At 56.1% G+C, this 23762-nt stretch overlaps 6 protein-coding genes across 6 annotated transcripts, besides 1 other annotated feature; all 6 read left to right on the top strand.

The window, feature by feature from the left end:
* Nucleotides 1–812: 812 nt before the first annotated feature.
* MPK9 (mitogen activated protein kinase, putative) lies at nt 813–2036 on the top strand (the record flags this gene model as incomplete). The annotated part of the gene is made up of 1 exon (XM_010699708.1): nt 813–2036. The coding sequence occupies one exon, from the start codon at nt 813–815 to the stop codon at nt 2034–2036; it is 1224 nt and encodes a 407-aa protein (XP_010698010.1).
* Nucleotides 2037–4051: 2015 nt separating this feature from the next.
* Nucleotides 4052–4594: a repeat region.
* Nucleotides 4595–6846: 2252 nt separating this feature from the next.
* LPMP_190140 (hypothetical protein) lies at nt 6847–11304 on the top strand (the record flags this gene model as incomplete). Its single annotated transcript, XM_010699707.1, has 1 exon — nt 6847–11304. The coding sequence occupies one exon, from the start codon at nt 6847–6849 to the stop codon at nt 11302–11304; it is 4458 nt and encodes a 1485-aa protein (XP_010698009.1).
* Nucleotides 11305–12631: 1327 nt separating this feature from the next.
* LPMP_190130 (aminopeptidase, putative) lies at nt 12632–13774 on the top strand (the record flags this gene model as incomplete). Its single annotated transcript, XM_010699706.1, has 1 exon — nt 12632–13774. One exon carries the CDS (start codon nt 12632–12634, stop codon nt 13772–13774), a length of 1143 nt encoding a protein of 380 aa, XP_010698008.1.
* A 2238-nt stretch (nt 13775–16012) lies between these two features.
* Nucleotides 16013–16855, top strand: LPMP_190120 (mitogen-activated protein kinase, putative; the record flags this gene model as incomplete). The annotated part of the gene is made up of 1 exon (XM_010699705.1): nt 16013–16855. One exon carries the CDS (start codon nt 16013–16015, stop codon nt 16853–16855), a length of 843 nt encoding a protein of 280 aa, XP_010698007.1.
* A 2307-nt stretch (nt 16856–19162) lies between these two features.
* Nucleotides 19163–21058, top strand: LPMP_190110 (protein kinase, putative; the record flags this gene model as incomplete). The annotated part of the gene is made up of 1 exon (XM_010699704.1): nt 19163–21058. One exon carries the CDS (start codon nt 19163–19165, stop codon nt 21056–21058), a length of 1896 nt encoding a protein of 631 aa, XP_010698006.1.
* Nucleotides 21059–22185: 1127 nt separating this feature from the next.
* LPMP_190100 (hypothetical protein) lies at nt 22186–22947 on the top strand (the record flags this gene model as incomplete). The annotated part of the gene is made up of 1 exon (XM_010699703.1): nt 22186–22947. One exon carries the CDS (start codon nt 22186–22188, stop codon nt 22945–22947), a length of 762 nt encoding a protein of 253 aa, XP_010698005.1.
* Nucleotides 22948–23762: the final 815 nt, after the last annotated feature.

The following is a 23762-nucleotide window of genomic DNA, read 5'->3' as shown; positions in this document are numbered from 1 at the left end:
ATATCTGCCTACAGCCTCGTGCGTGCGTGCGCAATCCTGGTGGAGGGGGAGGGAGCGTGTGTGCGAAGAGAGGAGGGGGGCTTGTGTCGGCGAGTCGTTTCGAGTGCTGGAAAACGAAACGACTGTGTCTCGTCCTCGAAGCGGCTTGTACGAAAGGAGAAAAGGCAGAGGTTTGAAGATCTCGGCACTTCCTCCCCCCTCCATAATCCTCTGCTTGATTTAGCTGCGGTATCGATGCGCATACGCGGTGTAGTGGTAGAGGCGGCAGCAGGGCTCCCAAAAAAAGGTGAGAGAAAAGGGAGGGTCTCGACACAGCGCGTGGAACCTTTTGCCATATGCGTGACTGCGTGCGTGCTCTCCTGTGCGCTTGGCTTTGGACATTCCCCATGATGGACCACATCCATTTCACTTCTTTCGCAACCCGCTCTCTCCCTTTGGTTTTGTTTGTGATGCATCGTACCTCTGCTGTCCTGCACATTTATTTTCTTCTCTCTCTCCGTGTAAATCCACAGAGAGAGAGAGTCTGCGTGCTTGTCGCTGCAACGCTTTTTTCCTTTATTGCATTTCTCTTTCTACAGAGTCCCTCCCAGTGTCATCTCCTCCCTCCCCACACACGGATCGACTCATTGGCCACTCCGCAGGACACTTGTGCGCGGCCTTCATTGAGTGTATCTGCGCCTCACTTCCTTTTTCACACACGCATGTTACCCACGACAGCAGCATAGCCTTCTGGTCTCCGTTTTTTTTTTTATGGGAGGAGGTGTCTTGTCCTCCCTCTCTACTGCCGACGCGCCGCTCTGAGGCTTGGAGGGATGGAGCGCTACACAGTAATGGGCCAGCTGGGCGACGGCTCCTTTGGCACGGTGAGTAAAGCCCAAAACACAAGCACTGGCGAAATAGTGGCAGTGAAGAAGATGAAGCAGCGCTTCCACAGTTGGGAGGAGTGCCTGCAGCTGCGTGAGATCCAGTCGCTGCGCAAGGTGCAGCACCTCAACCTGGTGAAGCTGAAGGAAGTGGTGCGCGAGAAGACGGAGCTTTTTCTAATTTTTGAGTACTGCGAAAAGAACATCTTTCAAATTCAGCGCCAGCGCGCCGATCAGATGAGCGGCACCATTGCCTTTAGTGATAAGGAGATCCGTAGCATCATGTGCCAGACGTTACTAGGTGTGCAGGCGATCCACAAGGCAGGCTTTATGCACCGAGACCTCAAGCCAGAGAACTTGCTCATCTCGGGCGACGTGGTGAAGGTCGCCGACTTTGGTCTCGCGAAGGAGATTCGTTCCCGTCCACCGTTCACGGAGTACGTGTCGACACGGTGGTACCGCGCGCCGGAGATTGTGCTGCATTCCACTCACTACAACTCCCCTATAGACATCTGGGCGTGTGCGGTGATCTTCGCTGAGCTCTACTTGTGCCGTCCCCTCTTTCCTGGTACTTCAGAGAGCGACCAGCTCTTCAAGATTTGCTCCGTGCTCGGCTCTCCGGCCCCCAATGAGTGGGATGAGGGGTATCAACTAGCGCGCCGTATGAACATGCGCTTTCCAACCGTCGCGCCAACACCGCTGCGCCAGATCCTTACTACGGCACCGCCGGCGGCCGTGGACCTGATGGAGCAGATGCTGCGCTTCAACCCAGCAGAGCGACTCACCGCGACGCAGTGCCTGCAGCACCCGTATTTCACTGGCATTGGTGGCAGTTCTGCGCTGTACGCTGGCATCGCGACTGGCCAGCCACACAACCCGTTTCAAATTGCCTCTAGCGGCGTGAGTGCTTCGCAGTCGATCTCGAACGTGGGCTTGACCAGCAACAGCAGCCCGCCACCGACAACCTCGAATGTGTCCCTCTTTAAGTACGCTAATCTCTTCAACCAGGGGAATCGCAGTCCGCTCTCTGTTAGCAGTACCTCTGCTCCATTTTCGGGCAGTAGTGTACTCCAAGGCAACCTGAATAGCAGCAATATAGTCCGCTCTGTGCCAGCGCAACGCAAGATCTCCGTCACCAATACGGCGGACAGCGACGACGAGTTTAACTTTTGAGAGACACACCTCTGTGCAGACGTGCGCCTTTCTCCCCTGCTCATCCTTTTTTTCTCTCAAAATTTGAGTTCTTTCGTGTACGTATGTCGTGCGGTTGGGTTGTCTCTGGCTCCCGCCACCTCCCTCGCGCCGTTCTTCGTCGAGATGTGGTGGGCATTGCATCACTCTCACTTGTCTTTCTCTCCATCACCGTCTTCTCTTTTCGTTTTTTTTTCCTTTGCGATCTTCTTGTTTCATTTCCACCTCTTCTTCCTTCCCGTCCTGCCGCGCATGCGTCTTTGTAGGTGTGTGCATGTGCCTGTGGGAGAACCAGGAGGAGGAGGGGAATGGGGGAGTGGGACAGGGTACTGCGTGGGTATGAGGATAATGTTTTTCACTGGAAGAGTCATCCAACAACGAATCAAAGACGAAAGCAAAAGACGCTGTCTCCTTCTTGTGCCATGTCTCTGTTTGTGTCTGTGCGTGCGAGCTGGTGCGGCAGTTCTTGGTTCTGCTGCTGCTGCCTCCCGGTTCGTCTGTTTTGTGTTTCGCTTTTCTTCTCGGGTCTTTTTTTGTCGATTCTCTTCCTTTACAATATGTCGCGCCACGACTACTCGGAGAGGTCTCCTGCTGTCGGGCCCCTCCTCTCTTGCTTTCTTCGTAGCTCACTGCGGCATCCCTTAGTCTGTCTAAACGTACAACCCCCTTCTCCTTACACCTCAGAGCCTTCGCGCCTTTTGGGTGCGACCACTTCCCCCCGTCTGGCTGGCTTGAAAGAGCGTTACACCCCTTCAGCTTCTTCATCTCTTTTCTCCATTCTTTTAGTCCTGCCCACGATTTCCATTTTTATTTTATTTAGCGACTCCTCCGCTTTCCTCTTTCATTGTGCTGTTTTTCTTCGTTTCATGTATGTCCACCTGGTGCGCGCATCTCTGTGTGAGCTCACTCCGATGTAAGCTACACTTCTCTCCCAGTTTAACTCTTGTCGCTTCCCCCCTTTACACCGACTTGTTCTTTGTTGTTCCTCAACGTTGGCTCTCTCCTTCCCCTGCCTCTTCCGTTGTGTGTATATATATTATATTTTCTCTTCAGATGGTGACCTGCTATGCAAAGGTGAAAACAGAAAGGTAAAGAGACGACGATGAATTCGCAAGATTGTGTGCGTGTGTGTGGGTGTGGTGGTTTGAGAGAAATGGCTCATGGTGATGACAACACAGGGGTCGACAACGTTGCTCTTTTCGCTTGTGTTGCTCACGCGGAGTGCATGTGTGTGCGTGTGTGTAATGTAGTGGCCTCTTCTCATCTTTATTTCCCTTAACTCTTCTCTTGTGTGTGTCCTCTTCTCGATGAGTGTGCTGCCATTGTTGTTGTTGCTGCGGCACTGCATGCGCTGAGCCGTGTGCGTATGGCTTCTCGTCTTCTGCATTAGTACCATGCTGGTGCTGGTGCTTGTGCTGGTGCTGGTGTGCGTATGTGGACTCAATATCGGTTTTCTTTCAATGGTGCCAGATGTCACAGGGAAAACGGTGCGGGCTGAGCAAACACGCAGACGCGCGCACACACGTGTGCAGAGGCGATATACGTACAAATTACCCCTCTTGTTGTTCGTCGCCTCACAGAAACGCTAGTGCGCTCTCCGCGAGGGCCGCGTTCAAGACCTGCCGACTCGAGCAAATCAAGAGGTGACCAGCGCAGTTAATCCCTCCTTTCTTCTGTGTGCTTCTTCGACTTGGCTGCTCTTTTTTTTGTTTCTCTCCCTCTTCTTCATGCCATGCCATGTCCTTTCCCACCGTCTACTCGCTCGACTTCAATGGTCCTTTCCTCCACAGTTCTCCTTTGCGCTTGCTTTGTCTGCCCTCGAGCTGCTCATCTTTACCCCTCCTCTGTTGAACGCTATATCTCATATTTCTTTGTTCATTTCCGAGCTGTAATTTCGAGTTTGTCGTTGTCCAGGGTCGTATGTGCTTGCGAGGGTGACCAGGGGATCCCGCGGACCTCCCTTTTTTTTCGAGCAATATTGGTTTGTCCCCGATGACGATGGCAAGGGGCACACCTCAGTGCGTGGTATCGGTTTCCAGTGCCCACTCTGTGTGGTGCGGCCAGGCAGCTCCCCTATCCCTGCCGATGCTGCGCCACGTCTGGCGGTGGCAGGGCCAAGTGCCTACGGCGCGGGGAGGTCAGAGCTGTGCATCGCTGCTGATGTCGGCGACTCTGTGACTGGCCGGCGCTAGAGCGGAGCGGCCTGCGACCGTGAAGGCGCTTGTAGCGTTCATGTGGTGGGCCGAGCGTCGGCGTGACTCCAGCAGACCACCCGCGGCCCCCGCTGTCCCAGTGGTGCGGGGAGCCCGCGCCGCCCCGAGGGATGCACGGCGTGGAGACCGGCATGATGGGAGCGGCTGTGAGGCGGCCTGCGCGGCGAGGGGTGGGCCGAGTCTGAGGCAACGGCGGTGCTCGGGTGGCTGAGTCGGCGCATTGCTGTAAGGGCGTGTGCACAGCTGCGCCGCACCGCACGCGGTGGGCCTGTGACTGGCCGACGCTAGAGCGGAGTTTGATTGGTGTTGTATGGCAGGATGGACACGCTGAGGAGACACGTGACATCGCTGCCAGCTGCTTTCTCGTTTCCGCTCTGTGTTTGTGTGGTTTCTTCGCCCCCCCCGCTTCTCTCTACCCCTTGTCTGTTCCACTTGTTCGTGCGCCTCTACCCTTTTCATCTGTCGAGTGTGTGTGTCTCTTCTTTTTCTTCATTTCCCTCTTTGCTCTCCCTCGGTGCACGTTGCTTCACGTAGGTTTTCAAGAATGGCGCCAGTAAGCGAGGCGAGTACAAAGGCGATGGCAGAGGAGATACGAAATGGAGGGAGAGTTGTACTCCTCGGATGGTGGGCTCGGGGAGGCGGATGCAGTAGATGTGGACACCGGGGTGGGCAGCGCACACTTGGGCCGAGGAAACGAGAGGCGATAACAAAAAGGGAGGAGACGCTGTGGAATCGCTTGCACCACCGGTGCGCGGAGAATATGTTGAGAAGCGAAAATATGGACTCAATAGTGGTACCGGAGGAGGGCTTTAAAAAGTTCCCTTCTTCATCGCACATGGGCCAGGGCAGAGGTGTAGCAAAGGGTTGTGGACACGGATGTGCCCGGCTCTTTCCGGAGTTTTGTATTGCTTCCAGGCACCTCCATGCCAGAACACTCGAGATGTCAGGAAAAAGGTGGGGTTTAAGCGACAAGACGAAATGTGCATCACCGCCTCATATGACCACTCCCACCGTCGTCAGCGGGTGAAAAGGGGGTTGTAAGTCGAGAGCGCTCACGTTACCCAAGTTTTCTCTTCCACCTACGTATGGGGGTTGCCGTGCGCGAATTTTAGCTTTCCCACTGCGCTTTCACCACCTCTCTCTGTCTGTGCCTCTCTCTTTTGCACGCCATCGACTCCTCCGTCTTTCGCACTGACCAGCAGCGGATACAACACTACCACTCTCCCCCTTCCCTCGGCTCGGAAGCAATAGAGGAAAGGTGCGTCTCTTTCGCTATTTATAAGCCAATCACAGGGAGAGTCTGTTGCTTTTGCTTTCCTCAGAAGGAGAGAGGACATCACACAGGGCCGCAAAAGTGCTAATCAAGCAGCGACAGAGCACTGGCCTGTGCGCCAACACGACATCATTTAAAACAAGAAAGGCCCCCAAATTGTAGGCAAGTAAGGACGACGAAGGTCCAAACAAGCAACAACGAGGAGTGCAGCAACTGGTGCACCGGCGTGCTTCTCGTCTCTCTCTCTCTCTCTGCTCTCTGTCTTCTCACTCCTGCTCGCCTCTGCTGAACTCAACGCTCATTACTTGCTAGGCGCGCCCTTCTGTTCCCCACTGCACTGGTATACCTGAAGGGAACACACATTACGGGGGTGAGCAACGACATCCTTCTCTTTGCGCTTGTCTTTACGTGTACGTGTGTGCCCACGGGATCCTGTAAGGAGCTCTGAGGGAGAGGGGACAAGTTATCCGCCCATTGGTGGCTGGTACAGCTGCAAAAGGCACAAAACGCAAAGAGAGGTGATAGGGGAGAAGCGGCAGCGAAGCGTTGGTGCTGCCTATCTTTCTCATTCTTGCTAGCTTTTACGGGGCCTTCGATGGCGCCTATAGAAGGCTTGCGTCACCACTAACCACCAATCACTCACGCCCTACCTCAACTTCTCTCGTTTTCTCTTCTGTTGCTGTACATCTTTTCCTCCCTGACCTTAGCGTAAGGGTGAGGCTCTCACTGGGGCGAGGTCTTTATCGTTGGTAGGGGCACCATCACGTAGCTTGTTTCTCACGTTCATCTCTTATTGCTTCGCTGCTTTCTATTCGTGAGCTTTTATTTCTCCTCTCACATTCCTCTTCAGTTGTTTCGATTGGCCTTGTGAGATTTTCTCGTCCTTCGGAGTTTTGCCAGCACGAGTTGGTGTCCTTCTACGATAGAGACAGCGAGTGAGGGGAGGGAGACGTGCCCCTGATCGTGATCTCGCGAACCCATCGTTTTGTACTGGCGTGGCACACGATCATCATTATATTCCCCCCTCTTGCGCTTTTTCTTGTCGTTTTGTGACCCGGTGGTAGAGCAGCATCGCCGGAGCGCGGAGATTGAGAGGAAAACAGCAGAGGAGAGTGAAGCTCACACGTCTCGCCTCTCAACACGCATCTACGCCCCTCGTATATCTCTATTTCTCTCCTCGTTCTTTTGTGTCCCTCGCCCCCCCTCCCCTCCCCTCCCCCTTGCGCACCGAAGACGCGTGTCTGTCTTCCCGTCTTTCTTTTTCGTTTTGAGTGTTTTCCATTATACCCAACCACACGCGTGCGTGATGGCCAGACGTGCACTTGTTGCTCTGCTGCTGTTCCTCCTGCTGGCGAGGTGGGAGGTGACTCTCATCTCACCGTTTGGCGGCTGTGGAGTCGGCACGTTAGGCTATGCGGTTCACTCCTCCGGTGAGAACGATGGGGTGCAGTACCTATTGGACAACGGCCTCACCTTCGCTATCCAACCTGGTACTCTTACCAATGGCTCTGCCAAGGGGGAGAACGCCGAGGTCGCTGTGCAGATGACGCCAACTTTTCAAGCTCCGTCTGGCGCCCGGTCTCGGCTCATATTACGGAAGAATGGTGCGTGGGCTGTCATCTCCATGTCTATTACGTGGAATAACCAATGCACTGACAACGCGACCACGACGACCACGACAACGCCAATGCCGAATGTGACAGCAACTTTCACCACGACCACAGATCCCGCATTGACGGCCGCTTCTCAGTCGCTACCATCGTTTCAACCAGCATTCTCGGCCTCCAAAAGCTCTGCATTCCTCACTATGACCTCCACTCTGGCTGATTCTCCTGCCATCCCCACCACCGCTGCACCGCTGCCATCTGCGCCATCGGTGCCTTTGGTTATGCAGACGGTGAAGAGCGTCGTCTTTGCCCCGGTGCCAACGGTGGATGTGATGGACTTCACCTCGAACGTTGTATATCTTTCTGCGACGGCGACTCTTCTGCAGGACATGCAGACACTGCAGACAGCCGACACAGTGATGGCGCTGCGTTTTGGCTCCACGGGCCCCGTGTCCGCTCTTTTGACAGATGAAGCGACCACCTCCGTTTGGTTTCATGTGCCACTCGAGCTCTACAACGTCTCTGAGGTGACCTCGCATGGGCTGTCGCTGGTGACACTGAGTTCCGCTGACGCCCTAGCCGTCGACTCGCAGCTGCGCATCACACCAGTGATGATCGCACTTCAGGGGATGTCCGCCGGCGTGATACTGAGCGATGAGGCACTTCTAAAAGGCACGGATATCCTGGCGACGGTGCGCTTTGCAGGAGCTGGGACGGCACTGACGTATACCACGGACATCTCGCACGTAGTCACGTCCACGCTATCCTTCTCGATGGTCAACAACGGCGTCGTCGGCAGGCACTGCACGGCGTCTACATTGACTATACCATATTTTATCACCCGCTACCATGTGCGCTTCCTCGTGCCGAACAGCTATGTGGTGCGCGTGCACGCTGGTCGCAAGAGTGTTTGCGCCACGTACAACGGCAAAAGTGTTGTGGTGGCTCCCCTCGTAATTCAGGGCATCGCTGCGACGACTACGACCGCCAGCTTTCCTGCCGCAACAGCGATCCCGATCAGGCTACAGGGTGGCACGACAACAGGTATCGCGAGCGGCGCCTACGAAGCTTTCGCGTCCACGTTGCCGGACTGTTCCTCGGAGGGGGCGAAAATCTCGCTGCTTCCTGTGAACTCCTTTAAAAGCAGCAGCGACTCTTCCACCGTGCCGAGTGCCCTTCTCATCACACGTAGCGAAGCTCCCGCTGGTGGCTACGTGTGCATGCGGCGCACCTCTACCAACACGAAGTTCGCCGTCACGTACCATGGCGAGCCGGTAAGAGTTGGCGCGAAATCGATGCCGTCACTGGTGTCCTCCACGGTACCAGTGTTGACCATCTTCAACGGCAGCAGTGGCTCCTTGAACTTACTAGAGTTTGTGCGTCCACCATCCAGCGCAGACGACGCGGACGCCTACCTGTCTGCTGTGGCAGCTGTGTCAGAGGCCTACAACGTGTTTCGTTTTGTGGCCGTCAAAGCAGGCGCCACCGCGGCGGACAAGACGGCCGTGTGCAGACGCTACAAGCAGGAGGCAGTGCGAGACGCCGCAAACGGCATCATGCAGCTCCCTTTCCCACTCACCCTGCAGCAGACGAACGGTGTGCTGTGCGCCAACGACGAGTATGTGCGAATCGACTACACGGTCATCCAGCCCACAAACTGGCTGGTGTCCATGGCCGGCGTCGGCGACTTTGCTTCCCGCACGGTGGTGCTTTCTTCTGGCCCTGAGTATGACGCGGTGCCGCTTTCCGTGCGCAGCAGCAACCTCGCCTCTCTCGGATCCGCCTTGGCGGTGCGCATTGCTCAAGACGGCAGCTGCGCTTTTGGCTACACCGCCCGTATCCAGTCTTACGACACCCAGCACTACATCGCCATCCCGACAGCGTTGGTGGGCATCTACACAGTTTGTGCTGGGCTGTACAACGAGACCGGCACGTCCATGTTTGTATCTACCGGGTCACAAGTGGAGCTCACGTCGTACGCGCGGGGTCAACGCGAGTGGATGCACAACGCTGGCATCGAGGACACGCAGTGGACGCCATGCGGCAGTGCCTCTACATGCGGCCTGCACACGAAGCAGCAGTATATCCAAGTGTGCAATGGCGCCGTTCGGCGCAACGTATGGCCACAGCGGCTGGATGACGCTTTCGTGGGGTCTGACAATATCACGGTGCTCATGGCCGGCAACCGGCTTAAGACGCACGCGATTGTGTTAATGAACGAAGTCTACGTGCCGGTGGCGGCAGCTTTTTTGCACTGCCAGCAGTTCAGCTTGCTGCAGCTATCCACCGATGGTGGAACAACGTACGGCCAGGCTGTCGTGGTGCTCGGCAATCAGCCGCAGATCACGTTGAGCCCCTCCACTGATGTCTCCGGGGTTGTAGTAGGGTTTGTGTCGTGGGACGCGACGTGCCGTGGCCCACACGCCGACGCGGATGTGATGGTGGCGCGCACAGCAGTCGGCACCTCTGTCATCGACGTGAGCGGGCTGCTGTTTACCAAGACGGAGGGTTATTACACCGTGTGCACGCGCAACGGCGACGCGTGGGCGCGTGTGACAGGCACGTACATCAAAGTTGTCCTTGGTGCCGTCACGGTGTACCAGGCTGAGGCGATCAGCACCGGAAACGCGCTGACGAGCCAGAGTCGCATTGAGCTATATCAAACACAGACGGCGACGTGGGCTGTGATGGGCACCTTTTCCCCCTCTGTGAACCTCTTCTTGAAGCTGGTTTGGAACGACGCAACGTGTACGGTGAACGCGGCGTATACGACAGCCCTCCGCTACATTTCCCCCAGCAGTGCCAATGTGACAGTCGAGACGTCGTTGATTGCCGCTGCACCGCCAGGCGTGAGAACGCCGAGATTGTTCTCCTGCTACGCGGTAAGCACGTTTGACGGCACGGCGGCACCGATGCCGTTTGAGGAGCATCTTGGTCGCTCCATCACGCTCACGCAACTCACTCTCTCCTCCCTGTTCTACCTTCCGTACGTTGTGCTCTCCGTGTCAGCTCCGGTCGACACGCGCCTTCTCCTCACGGATCCTCAAGACCCTCCAATCACGCGGGTGGGGCTGCAAGTGACGAGTAGCCAGAGCGACATGCCGCAGTGCGGTGCTGGCGCTACGTACACTACTGTGTTGACGATTGAAACGGACGACCTCGAGCGCCGCTGGGTGACGGTGCCGGCGTGGGTGCCGCAGACCTTGGGTGGCAGCGGGGCCACCAATGTGTACGTGAAGATGTGTGCCACGGCGTCGAGCAGCCCAAACCCTGAGTTCGTCGCTGTGGACGCGTACGTGGTGCTGGGCGCCAACGCTACTAACCTGGCCAGCACCTCCATGTCGCTACGGCTAACGTTTCTGCCCCTCAACGCGTCGACGGACCTGCTTGACTATAAGGCTGCGCAGGACGCCCTCGTCAAGTACGCGACAACGGAGCTCAAGATTCCGGAGACGACGGTGCTGGTTGCTTCCCTTGGCAGCAACACTTTTGAGCTTTTTATCGACGACACGCTGCAAACTGGTGCAGCCCCGCAGTCGACGATGATGCCGATGCAGCAGCTCTATCAGACCCTTGCAAAGGGCACCAACTTGCCGCTGTTTGTGAATGGCCGCGACAACTCCACAGCCTGGTTCGCCCTTGCTAAGGTCGAAGGCGTGCACCTGGTCGACCAAATCCCCGTAGATGACTACCCCGCGCTGAATCTACCCACATCAGGGACTGGAGGAAAGCCTCTCAACTACACTGGCCTGAGCATCGCGCTATTCTGTGTCGTCATCGCTCCTACAGCCATTGGCTTCGTGGCATTTTCTATTCAGCAGACCATCCCGACCCTCTCACACTCCCGCTTTGGCGCGAAGACAACGGTGTACGTAGAGGCTGGCGACTCGCCACCTCCGCGCAACCCACGCTCGCCGGTGGACCGAGAGTCGGAGGGTGTTGCGAAGAGGGACCCGGCCGGCGACATACCTCTCTCAGTCGTGCCGAGAGCAGAGGACACCGCCCAGAGCCCGCTCTACGATTCCGACGACGAGGAAGCGACGCACGAGATGAAGGACATGGGCAGCTCGCCGCCTCTGAGGAACGAAACGTTCGCTATGGCAAACCGGAGGGGCATTTCCTCTCGCACGTCAACCAGGGATGACGTGACGCGGTAGAGGTCGCACGGAGATGTGCGAATGCGCACCTCCTCGCGACCTCCGCTGCCGAAGCGTTTTGGTTTTCTTTTTTTTTTTAGCGTCTTTTCTCCCACTGGGACGACCGATTAATTTCGCCGATTAAACAGCTCACGCTTCACGTACGTACGTGTGTTTAACGCTGTTGGTGCCGGTGGCAATACGGGGGGAGGTCTTTGTTTCTCTCTCTGTGCGTGGTGTGTTACCCCCTCTCCTCCTCCTCCCAGGGGTTTCACGTATTCCTTTCGTTTGTTTCTGCTGCTTCGTGGGGGTTGCCTTAGGCCCTCCAAAGTTGTGCTTACGGCACTACAAAAGATTCGGGGGAGTGGGCCGTGTGTCAAGTCCAGTTAAGCTGCGCGTGGATGCCGTGGGGTGCGCATGTGTGGGGGTGCGACGTTGACGGTTTCTCGAACACGAAACCAGCACCCAAGGCAAACAAGGTAAAAAGGAAACGCCGTAAGGCATGGCACCCCCTAACAAAGAGCTGCTGCAACTCGAGCAGCATGTCTGTTTGCTTGTGCATGTCTCTGGTGGGGTGTCTGTGAGGTGACCATGCGACTGCGAGAGTGATACGGTGTGGGAATGCGGCGAATCCGAACTGACTTGCGGTAGGGAGGGAGTGGGAATCCGCTCCAGTGCTGGGATAGAAAGGAAGAGCGTACCCCGGCTTGCTCTCTACCTCTGGTGCCGCCGCTTCTTCGCTTTCCGCGACTGCAAAGCTGCACTGACGGACGGTGTGGAGCGATATACCCCCGACGCGCATCGCACCCGTACTTTGCGCAGCACACGGACGGTCGGGTCCAAGTGACAAGTTAAGAGAGATGTCGGAATTGAGCGCATCAGATTGTGCTCGGTGTATGCGTGCGGCACTAGCCGCTTCTCCCTTCCTCCCACACCCTCGGAGCCTTTCTGCTGGCCACGTCATTGAGGTGTGCATTTTCGTCCTTTCTCGTACCTTTGCATGCATGTCACTGCGCGACACCCCCTCGTTTCCTGCCGCGATTCTCTTTTCCTCACTTCTTATGTTTCCGTCTTGCCACTCTCTTCACTCTTGTGTGTCACACATGCCACAACGTCGATGGCGACCGCGCGCACGTCGCTGCATGCGTCGCAGTGAACTTGCGTGCGCCTTTCTGCACTTCCTTTTCGTGTTCTCTTCGTTGAACTCATCACCGTTTGACTGCCGTGGGTATCGGTGCTACCACTTCGCTCTTTCTCCCCTCAGCATTTTTCACCACGCGTGTAACCGGCACACACGAGCAGAGCAGCTTTCCAGCGCCCCGATAAGCAAACACAATACACTGCGCAAATGTCGAAGAATGTGGACCAGGGGGAGTGGGAGGACTGCGGCGACGAGGAGGCGCAGGAGGAAGGGGAGGAGGACACCACCATCAACAACTCTAATGTAGTGGTGCGCTACAAGAAGGCCGCCGTGTGGTGCAATGAAACATTGCGCTTGCTCATCGATGCCACAAAGCCTGGCGCCAAGGTGTGCGACCTGTGCCGCCTCGGTGATGACACCATTGCCGCCAAGGTTAAGACGATGTTCAAGGGTACGGAAAAGGGAATTGCCTTCCCGACGTGCATCTCGGTCAACAGCTGCGTGTGCCACAACAGTCCAGGCGCGTCGGACGAGGCGACGCAGCAGGAGATCTCGATGGGCGATGTCGTGCACTATGACCTCGGTATCCACGTGGACGGCTACTGCGCCGTCGTCGCCCACACCATCCAGGTGACCGAGGACAACGAACTCGGCAAGGACGAGAAAGCGGCACGTGTCATTACGGCGGCGTACAACATCCTCAACACCGCGTTGCGCCAGATGCGCCCTGGTTCGACCATCTACCAGGTGACGGATGTAGTCGAGAAGGCTGCAGAGCACTACAAGGTGACTCCGGCTGACGGCGTCCTCTCGCACATGATGAAGCGCTACATCATTGACGGCTACCGTTGCATCCCGCAGCGCAGGGTCGCGGAGCACATGGTGCACGACTACGATCTCGAAAAGGCGCAGGTGTGGACGCTAGACATCGTCATGTCTTCTGGCAGGGGCAAGCTCAAGGAGCGCGATGTGCGGCCATGCGTTTTCAAGGTGGCGCTGGACTCCAACTACTCTGTGAAGATGGAGAGCGCTAAGGAGGTGCAGAAGGAGATCGACTCCAAGTACGCCACCTTCCCGTTTGCCATCCGCAACTTGGAGTCCAAGAAGGCCCGCCTCGGTCTCAACGAGATGTCAAAACACGGCGCTGTCATCCCGTACCCCGTTCTCTTCGAAAAGGAAGGTGAGGTTGTCGCCCACTTCAAGATTACCTTGCTCATCAGCAACAAGAAGATTGAGCCGATCACAGGCCTGAAGCCACAGAAGGCCCCGGCGCTCGAGTCGTACACCGACGAGATGCTCCTTGCGACAAACAAACTCTCACTGTCGCTAGAAAAGAGGGCGACGAAGTAGAGGGCTGTTGAACCCGCGACACTGTGCTGCGAACTTTCTTAGGCACGCGCCTCTTGGTAGGCGTACACTTGCATTGTTTGCGGACGAGGCGCCATCTACTCTGCTTTCCCTCTTGCTCCCTCCCCTCCTTTGCTGACGATGGTGTTTCTACCGGAGTGTAGTGAGGCGAATGGGAGGGGGGGGGAAGCGGCTCACTCGTCTGACTGCGCGTACGCGCGCAAGGTGGGTGGGGCGGGGCCATGAGAGCGCGAGACGCTGCCTCTACAACTCTTTTTTTCTGTAAACATGAACATAAAACGACAAACAAGAGAGGCTGAAGTCTGTTCGTCATTGACCGGGTACGCTCGCGTGCGTCCGTGCGTGTGCCGCATCTGTTTCTAATGGGAAGGACAGAGAGAGAAGGACGGTGGGGCGCAGAGGGAGAAAGAGCGAGATCGTGTCTATGTGTGGTGAGTGAGTGAGGGGTTGGGACTATGCAAAGCGCAACGAAATGGCGGAGAAGAGCGGGGGAAAGATTCGGTACTCGTGCGTTGCCGGCTCTTTGCCTCCTCTCGTTCCATCCTTTCCCTGTCTCCTTCCCCTGCCTCTTTTCCTATCTCTCGTCTCCACGTATGCCTCTGTGTGGCACACCTGCGTGTCATGGTGAGGTCGACTGCCGAGCGTGGCTGCGTGTCTCTGTCGGTGTGAGTAAGTGCGCGTGTTGGTGTGCGTTTTAAGTGTGCAATGTGGGCGAGTCTTCCTAAGAGGGTATGAAAATCATGGGCAAGACACCAAGCAAACCTCAGGAGAAAAAGACCATAGGTGGCGGACTATGAGCGAAAGGCGCGCCAATACGGTATGGAGAGAGAATATGTGCTTGGTATTCGCAGCCTTTGGCCATCGTAAGTGTGTGTGTGTGTTGCGTGTAAGGCAAGACCCGATGGCAGCCACAGGGTGTCAGTGGAGGGGGGAGGGGCACGGAGGTGACCTCTGTCCATCTTACCTCTATCATCACAGTAATTTACTAAGACTCCTTTGCAGCGCTACGTATCAACAATTTTAGGAGGCGGCGGCGGTGCGTACGTAGACGCGACACCTTCCTGCAACGTGGGTGCAGTGCGGAGCGCTGCTGTCTTCCTTCCGGCATCATTTTTCCCGATCCTGATTCATATCTCGCCTGTCTCTGTCTCCATCACTTCCCTCTCTTCTTCTCTTTTGCTTTGCACGTGAGCTGCTGTTACGTGCGGGCTGCACTCTTGTGTGTCTCCATTCAACACTCATTAGTCTGAACGCGCAACACCTAACGCTGTTTCCCCCCTTTAACACGTGATTGTGTGTATGTGTGTGCAGCTTGTTCTTGAGTACGCCTGTTCGTCCACTCATTCATAGACATCGGAGAACACCAACACATTTATCTTCTTCGCCTCCACCAAGACACGGACGTACATCTCCGCTTACGCAGGGGGGAGAAATACACGCACGAAACAAAGCGCCAAGTGAAAAGAGGCGAACGCGCTATTCCTTGCGTCTACATAAGTGCATCGCGTCGCTCTCTCTCTCTCTCCCGTTTGCCACGCACAGCGGAGCATTTCGCTTCTGGCGTGCTCTCGCTGCACTTTTCTTGCTTCCTTTGGCCGCCTTGACCTTTTCGACCTTCTCTCTTCCTTCCCTATTATTGTCGTTTCCATCACACACTTCTCTTCGTGTCGCTGCATTCGCCACCGCCACCCCAGCGAGCCCTTGTCGACTGCTCCTCTCCCGCCTCTCTGCCTTACCAACATCACACACTCTCTTCCTGAAAGGCCTGTTTTTGTCTATTCTGTTGGGGTTGCCTTGCTTCTTCTGTGACAACTTTTTTCTCTATTTATAAACCGCTCTGAGCCTCTCTCGCCATTCTCCTTTCCCTCTCCACCAGCCTACCACACTGTATCGAACTCATCATCACCTTCGTCGCCCCGGCCAGCGCCCCTTTTCCCTCATCTTCCTACACACGAGCACTTTTTTGTGAGTGTGCCGTCAAGTGTCGAGTGACGAAGCTGCGCTTGCGTGCACCGCATCACGGTCAACGGAAATCCACCACGTGAGTACTTTCTTTTTCGTTCAGCCGCTCTTCATCTCCGAAGCTACCGCACCACCTCCCAACCTGCTCCTCCAGTGAGCGTACCACCTTCAAGGTACGTGAGGGGGTCCAAAAAGTTCAATAGAGGCCGTCACCAACGGTAGAGTAACGTGGAAGAAAAGACTCACGCGCAATCAACAATGGCGGCCATCTCAACCAAGGAGCTGATGGATGTGACGCTAGGCAAGAAGCTCGGCGCTGGGAGCTTTGGCTCCGTCTTTGTGGGCGTGCTTCCCAGTGGCCACTTCGTCGCAGTGAAGGTACTCGAGCTCTCAGATGACGCGCCGTCCAACACAGAGGTGGAGATCCACCGCAAGATGGTGCACCACAACATCATTCGCTACTTGCACAGCCGCATTGACGCAGAAAGTACACCAAAGAAACTCTACGTCTACCTGGAGTTTGTGACTGGCGGCTCGGTGACGTCGTTGATGAAGAGTTTGCCAAATGGCTGCCTGCCCTACTCGGTAGTGCGCGTGTACGCGCGACACATGTTTCAAGGGTTGGAGTATCTTCACAGTAACCAGGTCGCCCACCGCGACATCAAGGGTGACAACGTGCTCATCTCCATGGACACGGGCACAGCCAAACTAGCGGACTTTGATCAGGCGAAAATCATGAACACACACGGCACCTTGCGCAAAGCGGCGACGGCGACCTTGGCGGGGACGCCATACTGGATGGCACCTGAGGTTATCACAGACGAGGACGGCTACGATCCATTCAAGGCGGATATCTGGTCAGCGGGTTGCACTGTCGCGGAGATGATCACGGGACGTGCTCCATGGACCCCAATGCCGAACGTGATGCACATCATGAACAAGCTGGCGCTCTCGACCGGCTGGCCTGATGCGGTGCCGAAGGACGCCACAGCGCTCGGCTCGAAGGACGCGTACGACTTCTTAGACTTGTGCTTCCAGCGAGATGTGTCGAAGCGGCCTTCCGCTGCTACCCTCCTTAAGCATGTGTTTCTCCGAGTCTGATGGCGATGCGAAGGGAAGCGAGCTCATCTGAGGCTATGGAAGGTAAAATGCGCATATAGCATAAAGCATACGTGGAAAGCAAGGAACAGGGAGTTGGCGAAGTTCGATGGGGATTTCTCAGAGCGTGAGGGTATGTGGGACAGCGAGAGGGTGTGGATCTCTTTGCACGCCTGCATGGGCGCGTTCTTCCCTTGTTGCTTCCTCTATGCATGGTTGGCATTGATGTGATGCTTGGCTGTCACGTCTGGGGGAGATGCACCCTTCATCTGACTCCCTCGAGTATTCATCTAGTTCTATGCACCACAGTGTTTGATGAGGCGTGGGCGTAGCTGTGTGCGTGTGGCTGTGCAATAGTGGCTGTAAGCTGCGCTGTGCACATTCGCGTTCGCTTTTGTGTTCTTTGGCGAGCCCTCGCGTGCACTGCCGCGAGGTTTGCGCTCCACCAAGATGAGATCCCGACCTCCTGTACTATGTTGCCGTGCCGATCTCTATGTCTTTCTTCTCCTTTTCCTATTCTCTTCGTGCAGCCCTTTGTTTCGTGATACACTGTGCGTGTGTGTGTGTGTGTGTGTGTATTAGTGTTTATGCATTTCATGCGTCTTTGTGTGGTGGGGTGGAATGGGCTTTGTTGAGCTGAGGTGTGTGTGGCAACTCCCACCACCTCCTTGTGCTGTCGATTGTGTCTTTGCTCTCTTCAGTTTCCCCCCTGCGCTTTCTCTATCACGTACATTTGCTGCATGTTGACAATTTGCTCTTTTTCGTTTCTGTTGTTCTCCCTGTGTCTCGCTCGCCTCCTTTTTCCCCTAGCGGTCTTTACGGTATGAGGGCATGCTGTATGTTGCGTGCCCATACGCCTCCCTCTCTATGCCCACGTCCCTCTTCCCCGATTCCTCTGTTTGTCTCTTTTTTTGCTCATCCCGTGGCAATCAGGACCCATGGGTAAGTCTGATGGGCGTTTCTCTCCATTCCTCTTTCTGTGTACATGTGCGGATGGGCAGAGGTTCTTCGACGCGTCGCCCTGCTCCTCCACACTCTCCTTTCTTTCCTACCGTCTCTTACATACGCCTCCGTGTGTGCACGTTGTGCACACGCCCATGGACAGTGTGAATTGAACTCGGGGGTCGGAGGGGGGAGGAACGACAGCAACGTTGTGTACGTGCGCGAGCGCTGCCGCTGTGTGCAGCACACTTGAGGAACCTTTGGAGAAACACTTAGTGTATCTGAGACGCATTTCGAGGCACTGTGCTGACCCTGTGTACATATGCGGGCATGTGAGAGTAGAGTGGGAGAGAAGCAACGAAAGATGAGTCAGGCAAGCACGCGAGCCAAACCTTTTACGTGCAACCATGCACAGCGAGCACATCTACACACACGAAAAGAATACAGAGCAAAACTGAATGATGGTGGTAAAGCGGGAGATGCGGCGTGGTGGTGCACACTCGGCACATGGAAGCATGCACGATCGACTCGAGCTGGGTGTATTCAATGGCTACAAGACCGTTCTCCGTCTCCAATGTGCATAGTTCTAAATCCATGCCGCGGAAAAGGTGCTGTGCTCAGTTGTTACTGAGGCGGCGCCATGTGTGCCACCACCCATTGCCCCCCTCCCTCCCTTTCCTTTCTGCCTCTGGGGGTTATTCGCTCGCGAAAACAGTGAGGAAGGAGACGGTGCAGAGGTGCGGCGGTGCCAATGAACACGTCCTCCTCGCAAGGCACGCGCTGATACCGCGTGTGGATGTGCTGTTTGGTGCCTCTATGACGTATCCATCCTCTCTTTTCCCTTGTGCGTGACGTTGCTGCTCCACCGTCGCCACCCTTACCCTTCCCCCACCTTCACGCCCTCAACCCACTTACTCACCAATGCCTGTGCGAAGCATTTCTCATAGTGTCTTCTCCCCGTGCTCACACCACATTTCCATTGTTGCTGGAACCGTATTGACGTGCGTGTGTGTGTGTGTGCGTGTGCGTCATTGGGTCGTGCGTTTGTACGTGCGCCCCGTGCTAAGCGATCGGTTGTCATCATAGAGACATTCTAGAAGGGTAGCTAAATCAAAATAAGGAGAGCCGTTGCCCAAGACAACGTTGGTCTTTTGCCTGCTATCTCCAGCATCTGGGCACTGCTCATCGATACCCTTGCACAAGCACAATCAATCGCACGCAGGTCTGCCTTGCCCGATACTCGCCGCTATACACTAACGCCCCTTCGCCCATATTGTTGTTCCCACCTTTGCTGATACGATTGCGCAGTGCACCACATCGTGGCAGTTCCCTTTTTGCCTCTTTTTGCTCCTATCGAGACGTGCGACCATGCAGCCATGTAGCGACAGCGCGGCAAGCACCGGCTCCAACATCGTGGTGGAGGGCAAGTACACGATCCAGGATGCAAACATCGTAGGTCGCGGGGCATACAGCGTGGTAAAGGTGTGCACACCGATCCCCCCGTACGTCCCCCCCGGGTCGCGGGCTGGGATGAAGTACGTGGTGAAGATTATCGAGAAGGAGTACCTCATCTCACTTGCCAAGGGCGACGTCGAGATGGCGATGGCGGAGATCAAGCGAGAGATCGACGTGCTGCGGCACATCCCGTCCCATGAGAACGTGGTGACGTTTCTCGAGTATGTAGAGACAGAGAGGCAGTTTTTGCTCTTCTTCGAGAAGGTTCAATGTGGTGACCTGTGTGAGCTCATTCTGCAGTCTTCCAGCGGCAAGCTGACAGAGGAGAAGTCGAAGCTGTACACGTACCAGATCATCAAGGCGGTACTGCATTGCCACCTGCATGACATCATCCACCGTGACATCAAACCTGAGAACTTGCTGGTGAGTGAGGACGACAATATCAAACTGACGGATTTCGGCTTAGCAAAGCGCTCGCGCGGCGTGTGCACTGGAGACCCTTCAAAGGATCCTCTCGACGTGACGGCGTTGATGATGCCGTATCCCGGTTGCGAGCGTCTCCTGGGCAAGCGGGTAGTTTGCTCGGACGTCATTGGTACGCCCCGCTACGGCGCCCCAGAGATGTTCTATGCCAAGTTCACGCAGACCCACTACGATGGCTTCAACGCCGACACGTGGTCCATCGGTGTTGTCACATATATTACGCTCTCCGGTAGCTTCCCCTACTCGCCGGGGTCGAACGCGTCGGAAAAGGAGGTGTTTCGCACGATCATGGGCACTCCGTTGCCGAAGCCGTTTGGTATCTCACCGCTGGCCTGGGAGTTTGTGCAGTCGATGCTGAACAAGGACCCGAGTAAGCGCACCCCCTTGTACGCCGCCCTCAACCACCCATGGCTGGCTGACGTGGTGGTGCAGCGCGGCTCTGTCGTGGCGGCGCAGCTGCGGTCGAGCGTCATCTCGGCCGATGTCGAGTCTGCTGCCGCCCGCTTCGACGAAGAGGCGCGCCATCTACGCATTTGCATGGCCAAGCTGCAAGGTGAAGTGGCCCTGCTCCGAGAGGAGCGGGACCGGGCGCGCGAGGTGCAGCAGCCAGCTTTCCAAGAGACCCACACGCCGGCCCGCCGTGCGCAGACGCCGAGTGGGCTTTCACGGCCGCGCAGCACTCGCTATCCCATGTCAACGGCTCGCGTCTCCTCGCCTGCGCGCGTCGTTACTCACCGCCGCACAGGCAGCCGCGATAGCAGCAGCGCTGGATCTCTTCCCCGCCGCTCATCCGCGACGCGCGGGCGGAGTCCACTGGCGCGTAGCGCCGGCGGTGCCGCTGTGCGTCGTGGCACTCCTGCACGAGCCGGCGGCACGACCCCCGCCCGCAGCGGAACACCGTTTCGTACCACCGCCGGTCGCTCGGGCTCTGCGGCGCGCACTACGATCACCACTCGTGGCGCCACGCCGACCCGCACCGCCACGCCAGGCCACAGCGCCAACAATCGGTCGCGCACCCCCCATAGCAGCGCTACCTCTGGCGCCGCTAACGGCATCACTTCCGGCGCGCTGCACACCACGAATGCCGTGAATCCTGCGAATGAGCTGCATCTTGGCGACCAGGTCACGTACAAGGGCTGCCGCGCTATTGTGCGGTTTAACGGATCAACTGCGTTTGGTGCCGGTATCTGGATTGGACTGGAAATGTTAGAGGGCAACGAGGGTACCAACGATGGCTCCTCGTTCATTGACAAGAAGCAGTACTTCACGTGCCCAAAGGGCAAAGGTGTGTTTGTGCGCGCCTCCCAGGTGAAGAAACTTGGCTGAGGCGTGGGTGTGTGCGTGTGGGGGTGGAGGTGGCGACGTCGGTTGGCGATGTAGGATATCTGCTCGACAGTCTACTTTTTTCTCCCCTTCTCTGACGCTTCTCCTCACCTCCGCTTCCGTCCCCTTCTCTCTTTCCACTCGGTGTAGCGCTCTTGCTTCTTTGTTGACCGTTTTGCACTCGACGTTTGTGCTCGCGCTGCATTCATGGATTCACTACAGTATATTCGTGTTCTACTGTCATTCTCTCTCCCTTCTCTGATTGTATCTGTCTCTCGTTTCTTAGAGTTTTCCCCTTGTTTTGTCTTTCTCTGTTCTCTCTCTCTTGTGCCCCCCACTGAAGCAACCACGTTCTTTCCCACTGTCTCCTCTCTTTTCCACCCCCGTCGTCGATTCTCTCTCTGCCTATGTCTGTGTGATGTTTTTCTTCTTCCCAACTTCTCTCTCTCCGTGCTTCTCTGCACGCATATTTGTGTGTATGAGTGTCCTAGATGACTGCGTAATGCGTGCTTCTGTACGTTTGCCGTTGGCCACAAGAGAGTGAAGAGAGCACAAATCCGTGGATTGCCAGCGCGACGTAGATTTGAAGGCAGTGCGTGTCTCTCGCTCAGTAGCTCCGCCGCCTTTGCTTACTCCTGTTCTATGGGCCTCTGGTGGTCGCGTGTTGTGGCGAGAAACACAAAGACAGCTTCTGCGTTACATGTTTTTAAAGTGAATTTCTGTCGTATGTGGCTAGTGATTCACACGATGGTCCGTCTCGCCGGATGCACGTGTGGATGCGGTACGGCATTCCGCTGCACGTGAGGACGAGTGAGAGAGAGAAGTGTGTGTGTGTGTGCGAATGGTTCACATTGGCATTGCTTCTCCATTCTTTCTTCTGGTGATGGGGCGCGGTCTTTGCCGCTTCTCCTGTTCAGCAGCTTCACGTTTCCTCTTCCCTCCTTCTCGATCCATGTTTCGTTTGGTCGCTGGCGCAGCATACTCACACCCACACACACGCGGGCGATTACAACAACGAAGGAATCGCCCCCCTCCCCCCTTCCCCCCCCCCCCGACACACACACACAAACGAAGACGCTTCAGTGTACAATACATACGTAGATACGCCAGGAGCCACGAGAGTCATAGCCATGTCGCAAAACTTTGGCGACTGGTTCAATCAGCTAGGCCTTGTCACCCGCGCTTCTCTCGTCGCGTCGGTGGGCCTTTCCGCCGCCTGTTCCCTCAACGTGGTAAGTGTCAGCTCGGTTGTTCTGACTTCCGAAGCCATCACCTCGCTGCAGGTGTGGCGCTTCGTAACGTCTGCCTTCTATCTTGGGAATTTCTCTTTCCCATGGCTTATGACAGTGGCGATGTTTGTCACGTACGTCAAGAACAACGAGGAGAGCGACTTCAAAGGCAAGACAGCAGACATGGCGTACATGTTTGTGCTTCTGGCGAGTGCCCTCTCCGTTGCGGGCCTCTTCTTCCACGTGTATGTGACGAGCTTCTCGTTCCTGATGGGGCTTTGCTGGATCTTCTGCAAGCGGCACCCAGAGCAGGAGCTGACACTCTTCGGATTCTCCTTCCGCTCGGCCGTGTTTCCGTGGGTGTTGATGGCGCTGCATCTCGTCATGGGCCAGGGGCTACTTGCTGACCTTCTTGGCATAGTGGCCGGACACGCCTACGTCTTTTTCAAAGATGTCTTTCCCATATCGCACAATCAGCTGTGGCTGGAGACCCCCATGTGGTTGCGGCGGCAGTTCCCACAGCCGACGCACCGCGTCGCTTCCTTCGGCCCTGAGGTGCACCCGTACGATCCTCGCTTTCAGGCGGCACGGCGGAGCGAAGCCCAACAGGGGCGCAGCGGCTTGCACAACTGGGGACGTGGTCAGACGCTTGGTAGCAGCTGAAGTACCGACGCTAGTTTTGCGAAGTCACGCGTGCAGCGGCTTCGATTCCCAGCACCACCGCTTGAGGGTGCGTGTGGCCCTCTCCCTTTCGCGACGTGCGTGCTGCCCTTTTCCTATTTTTTTTTTATGCCTCTGCTGTACTACACGTGGTCACGCGTAAGAACGGATCGGGGCGTGTGCTTCCCTAGATCCCCATGTCCTTTCTTCGTGTGTGCGTGAGCTCCTCTCTCACAGGCGTGTGTACTGACGACCTGCTCATCCGCGCATAGCCGCATATGATGCGCGTACTCTTGGTTCGTTTGTCGTGGCCGGCGTTCTTTGTTCTCACTTGCGTCCACTGAGGTTGGGCCAAAGGGAAGGAAAGCGCAAGGGAGAAAAGGTAACAGAAAAACAACAAGAAGTGGTGTATGAAATGGTGTGCAGGGAATGAGCGCCTGCCTTCGATAGCGAGCACCTCTCTCACTCTGCTGCGTTGCTGTTCTTTCCAAATATGAGATACCCACTCATCTTGCTGGGCCAGCACACCCAGGTGCTTCTTGTCCGCACCCCTCGACTTTCTCTCTCATAATACTCACTATTCTTGCTTCCCTTTACAACCTTCAAGCAATTATTCGTCAACAGGCAAATACCCACGCACTTAACAGCACAGTTCCAGTGCCAAATCGTTCTGGGCGTCAGTGTGGGCCCTGCTCAGCGCGTTTTGCCGCTTTTTTTTTGCCGGTGTGCTGACGTTCTCCGCTTCTGAGTGTTTCTCTTGGGTCTCGCTTTACCTCCTCGTCTCCGTGCCTGTCGTTCTTTTCTGTAGTTTTCCTTTT

The sequence above is a fragment of the Leishmania panamensis genome (genome assembly GCF_000755165.1).
Source record: "Leishmania panamensis strain MHOM/PA/94/PSC-1 chromosome 19 sequence".
In the NCBI taxonomy this organism is placed as follows: Eukaryota; Euglenozoa; class Kinetoplastea; order Trypanosomatida; family Trypanosomatidae; genus Leishmania; species Leishmania panamensis.
This window is presented reverse-complemented; position numbering and strand designations above follow the sequence as displayed.